Source organism: Apis mellifera, linkage group LG1, assembly GCF_003254395.2.
Source record: "Apis mellifera strain DH4 linkage group LG1, Amel_HAv3.1, whole genome shotgun sequence".
In the NCBI taxonomy this organism is placed as follows: domain Eukaryota; kingdom Metazoa; phylum Arthropoda; class Insecta; order Hymenoptera; family Apidae; genus Apis; species Apis mellifera.
The window spans coordinates 13,865,286-13,871,285 of NC_037638.1; the positions used below are offsets into that span (position 1 = coordinate 13,865,286).

The window sequence follows — 6,000 nt, forward strand, 5'->3', positions numbered from 1 at the left end:
ATATGCATTGCCATTTTCTATTAATTTATTCTATTAAATTCAGTCATATCGATTTTATTATTCGCGTTTTTGCGATATGCGAATATACCAATTGAGAAAATGCAAAGCGATTCGACTATCTCAGATTACTATAATTACTATCTTTCTGAAAAAATAAAAAATATTAAATATCGTATATAGAAAAACGAAGAAAAACAATGAGATATAAAATTAATGGATTTCCAAAGAATTGCTTAGTATAATATTACTTAGTATAATATTAGCGATTATGTAATAAACACAATGGAAGCTTAAATATTTTACTAATATTTATGTGTTCCGAGTTCCTGAGCTTTGCTAATAAATAAATTATACTCGAGAATGTCTTATATTCCTTATTATATCGAATCATTCTGTGATTTCAGATAATAAATCATCTTTAATTAATATATTTTTCAATTTAGAAAATATATTTATAAAAACGCAAAAAAAAAACAAAACGATTCCTTCTATTTCAATGCAAAATTATTTAAGTATAAAGAGAAAATTATCACGTGAAAAAAACAATTGCGTTTGTTAAATCGCACATGACATCAAATTATATCGAATTAAATTTCTTCTATTATATTATTATTGAATTTGAATTATTATTGTATTATTATTGAAATGAGAAAGAAAGGAAGAAAAGGTAATATATTTATAATCTCTTAGACATAGTAATGATACATACATTTATATATGCACATTTATATATTTATATATTTTATTATTATTATTATTATTATTATATATTATATATTTATATATTTATATATGTATGCACAATTATATATTCATCAATTACATATATTTATATTCATCTATAAAATTCGAACGAAAGAAGTAATGGATGTTTGTAAAAGAAACTCTCATGAAATTTTTGATAGATAAGAAAATATGATTTGTGATAAAGAATGAAGAAGAATAAGAATCTGGGAAAAAGAGAAAAGAAAGTAGAAAAGACACAATATTGTCGTCGGCAATATTATATACAATGGAATTATAAACTTATGTACAATTATAAACTATTGTTCATATATAACTGTACATACATGCATACAGTACATACTGTAAAATATCGCAAACTGTCAAATATGTCATAATATGTGACATGAAATGGAAGCGTCAATCTATATATAAGAAGAAAAAAAAAATATCATCGCTGTATCGCGATTATCGCAAACAAAAATTTCACGGATCACTTTTTCTATAAATTATTTTTGAGTTTTCGAAAAAATTTGTGGTACATGAAAATCGAAAAAATTGGACAACATGATTCATATTATTAAATATATTATTAAAATTATAAAATGAGAGAAATAATATATATATAGAAAAAAAGAGGTTATTCAGTTGCTTGTATAGTGAAACTATCGAGCAATGCGAAACGATACAAAATTTAATCAAAAATATTACAAACATAGCTATTGCTTTCAGACCAAAAATTTTAATTTGCTGACCACGTGAACGACGATATTGCGCATTATTTATTAATAAAGAAAGCACGAACAACATTGGTACAGCAAAAATATTTATATATATGGCAATGGATGCATTGATCGATCAATTATTCAATTCATTTTAAATCATTTTTAAAAAAAAAATATTTCGTTTTATAAGGAAGAAAAGAAAATAAATGCATAAATGCATATTAGAACTTGTATATTAGAATTTGAATTTATCAGATAAAGAGATAAATAATTTATCGCGACTTGATACATAAGATGTATTTCAATAATTATATCAAATGTTAAATAAAAAGAAATTTCAAAGTCATATAATATATTTGCTATTTTTTTTCATGGTAGTTTTATTTAACTTATTATTATTTTGTTATATTTAGTTTTAAGACAATATTTTGGAAAATGTAGAAATTTTCAAAAAATTTAAATTAATTAATAATCTACATTTCAAATTTCAATCTAATTTCACAAAATTATTTTTTCTCTTATGTAACTAACTTTTCTCCATATGTAACTAAACAATACACATTTTATTTTAATTTATAACAATTATTTATGTTAAGAAAAAAGCCGAAATCAATGGAATATAATAAGCGTTTTCAGTTCGATTTTGACAGAAATATACAATAAAATTTTATTTTTTTGTATTTTTATCAGTAACAAATATAATTGTAGACAAAATGTAAAATTCAGAATATATTATATATATTATATATAAATTATATATACAGATAACTATAATGAACATTATTAGTCATACGACTAATATTGCATAATAATAATCACATCACAATCACATACGTTATTGACGTAACAATCTGTTAACCTGTCGATGTAGATCAATATGAAAACAAAGCCTCATAGTAATTGAAAAACTAGCATTATTTTGACAAATATGACAAAATCGAATAGTAATTTTTTCTTAATTAATAACTATTTAATTTAATTTCCAAATAAAATGTAGAAATTCCATTTCATAAAACTATTTCTAAAAATTCGATTTTATTAATGAATAGTAAATAAATAGTAAATAAATCGCGATAAGAAAAATAAGATATGAGGTAAATTAATTTTAAAAAGTTGTTCAAAAAGATTGTAATTGAAAAGGATAATAGTGCAAAATTGGTTTAGTATGGCGTATTTTTTGGTAACAAAAACACTCAATCGTACAAGTAATTAAGAGAAAAAAGAAAACAACCAAAATGCTGCAGTTTCCCGCTGGAAACCTTTCAAAACGTTCAATTAGGCACAACGCCAAACTAAACTCGATCCAACAATGTTGCACAGATCAAATGTCAAATACCAAACAATAAACTGAGATTTTCTTGCTATAAATTCCGCTATATAATTTATGATATCGAATACATTATTATTTAAAAATACAAACAATTGAAATGTATTATTATATAAATGTATCATATAAATGTATTATTCGATAGCGATTCGAAAACAATAAAATCAAAAAATATGAAATATAAATGAAAAAAATGAACATTCGAAAATTTTCTCAAATCTCACGATGGTGTATTGATTTTAATAAAAAATATGTTATATGTTATAAATTTTTTCAATGAAAGATATTTAATTTAAAAAGTGATATTAAATAATTAAGATTAAAAAACATATGCTGTATATTTAATCAATGAATATTTCAGAAAGAATAAAAATTTTAATTCTGAAAATGATTTGATAATTGAAGATATAATCGATAATTTAAGAAATATTATCAAATATTAACAATTGATATTAACAATTGAAATGATTTTTTTAATTAATAAAATAACTTAAATAGTTTAATTCTTTCCAATAGAAAAATATAAGTAACTTTGTTTTATTTATAAATAAGTTAAATTTTATTTTATTTATTAAAAAAATATTGCATTTAAATTTATTGCAATTCTTCTTGCAAATTTTCATTTTGTCAACGTTACTTCGCATATTTTAAAGTATTAATAACTATATAACAACATTGAATTAAAATAAAATGAGAAAAAAGAAAATTTTACGATGGTAACAAACTGTTAAGATAGCATGCAACAAAAATTGCTCGGCACTACCAGTGACGTCACTCTATTTTAACGAAGCGAGGAAACTGTTGTACTCCGGCTGAGATATTGAATGGGGAACGAGTACGTCTCTCCTGCCTTCCCCGACCAGTGGAAGGTCATTGCACACTCGTAAACAAACAGGACGCGCCGTCTATAGTACGCTCGGCCGCGTCACTGAACGTACACACCGATCTAATACCACAGCTCAAGGTCGTTCTGTCATAATAGGACGCTGCATATCGATAATCGATTTAAATGCAATTTGACTAAAAAATTGTTAGAAAAATCAAACTTTCTAATAATAGATCATATAATTAAAATTTGAAAAAATATAATTGTTGATCAATTTGAATTTTTTTCAAATTTTTTATATTTCTAAAATATGCTCCAAGTAATGGATAATATCGATTAATTCGCGCATATAAAAGTCCCATCAGTTCACAGACAATGATACAAATCATTTATTATGTTAACTGTTAGAAATTCAAATATGGCGGTCGTGAACGAGTTTGAATTTCAATTTTGAAATTTATGTTTGAAATTCATGATTATTGTTTGAACTTCCTCATATGTTCAATTTTTTTGCTACATTAAATGCTACATTTTGACTTATTTACTTCATTCTGTTATTTCGATATAACTTCAAATGAGAAATAATCTATATATTATATATGAAGAGATATGATTTCAAAATTAGATTCATTTTTACCTGTTGCCAATGATCCTCGAGCGATGGCTGGGCCGAAAAATATCCGGTATCATGTATATCTTGCAATTCCCTAAATATGTTTCCACTCGGCAGGATATCCATGGTTACGCCGGCGATCCGTTCGTAACTAGTTTCAGCACAAAATAAAGAACTGATTTTTTCAAACCAAATTAAACCAACAAGCAAATAAACAAATAACAAAACTTTATGCTGTTATATTCGTATACGAGAACTTAAATGATAACGTAGCCCGATCACTAATTACACCGATGCGCCAATGCGCAGCTCGTAACTATACGCACGCACGTACACGTAGCAAGTTGTGACACGCACACGTGCTTATCATCGAAGGAACACTAACGACGGTTACAACGACGTCACTGTAATAGGATGACCAACAGACCGATATGGAGTGAGAAAAAAGATTTACAAGCAACCACTAGTCGAAGAGAGAAAGACTGGCCAACTGCTTTCTTTTTCACACATATACAACGCACCCTACTGGCTCATATTAAAAGAATTTGATCGTACAACCGGCGTTTTACGATTGCGGAATGCTGCTACAATCACTGAAAAGAAAGCAGCACGCGACACACTACACGATCTTTGACAAAGAAACAACTCACTGCAAAGCCGTTGCTTGTGCAGATCGACGATCTGTCTGTTCTTGATAGCGTCGCGAAACACGCGCGACAGCATCCATCATACGTGGAACGTGACAACAAGAAATCTTACAATCACGAAAGACGAAATGTCAAAGCCGGCATGAGTCACGATCCAATATTCGTTCGATTCATTTGATTTTTCTCTTTTTATCTTTTGTTCTTCACTTACTACGTTTGTTCTAATTTTTTCAACTCTCTATCGATTCTCTTTTGTCTATTACTTTTTTCTTTCTTTTTCTATTTTCTTCTACTTCTTCTTCTTCTTCTTCTATCTTTGTCAGTATGACACGAAATTTTAAAATCAATCACTATTAATTTTCTATCTTCACTGGTTTTCTCATTCCTTTCTTTTATTACGAAACTCGTGTACATATACACTAATGAAGACACACGCGGACGTCACCTACCGGCTTTTTTCCCGCAATACTTGCAGACGTGGCGTTGTTATGTCACTGTTTTCAATCGCATCGATCACAACAATTATGAATTAGATACAAGTCGCTGGGGATGAATAAAGAAACACCTATGAGATATTTAACACTCTATAAGGAGTAACGATATCCCCAACAGTTAACGCACACAAACTCTTCCGCGCGAGCGCCGAAGAGTGACTGACGTTCTCTTGCCATAACTATATGCGAGGAAGCCCGAACTCGGCCGAGTAATACCGAACGCGTGCTTGCTGCCGGCGACACACTATCACAGCCGGCAACCGCTTCGCGTCGTGGCAGCACTGCTCGGTAGCGTCGCGACGCCAATTCCCTTAGATTTTTTATTATTCATAGAATAATTTTTGATTTATGTTCTATTTTCTTTTTAAGCATTCTTAAGCAAAATAACTGGGATTATATTCAGGAAAAAAAGATTTTTAAAATTGTTATGTATGAACTAATAAATTAATTTTTTTTTCTCTCACTTTAAAAATATAACCTAAATATATAATTAATTCAATTATAATTAGAACAATAATTTTCAAAAGTTTATTAATATAATTGATCAAAAAAACATTGGCATATTTTAAAATACGTTAACAACTTAAATTATTTTAAGAAGTTAATGAATTAATTTTATTAGATAGTATGTGAACAAAATTTCTA

The 6,000-nt window shown here is 27.5% G+C and overlaps 1 protein-coding gene across 1 annotated transcript in view; it reads right to left on the reverse strand.

The window, feature by feature from the left end:
• The window catches only part of LOC725885 (Krueppel-like factor 7), a 471,466-nt gene extending 465,939 nt beyond the window's left edge, over positions 1 to 5,527 (reverse strand). Inside the window, exon 1 of the mRNA XM_026445792.1 lies at positions 4,239 to 5,527. Coding sequence (XP_026301577.1) covers positions 4,239 to 4,340 — 102 coding nt within the window. The 5' untranslated portion in view covers positions 4,341 to 5,527. The remainder of the gene's footprint in view (positions 1 to 4,238) is intronic.
• Between the last annotated feature and the right edge of the window lie 473 nt (positions 5,528 to 6,000).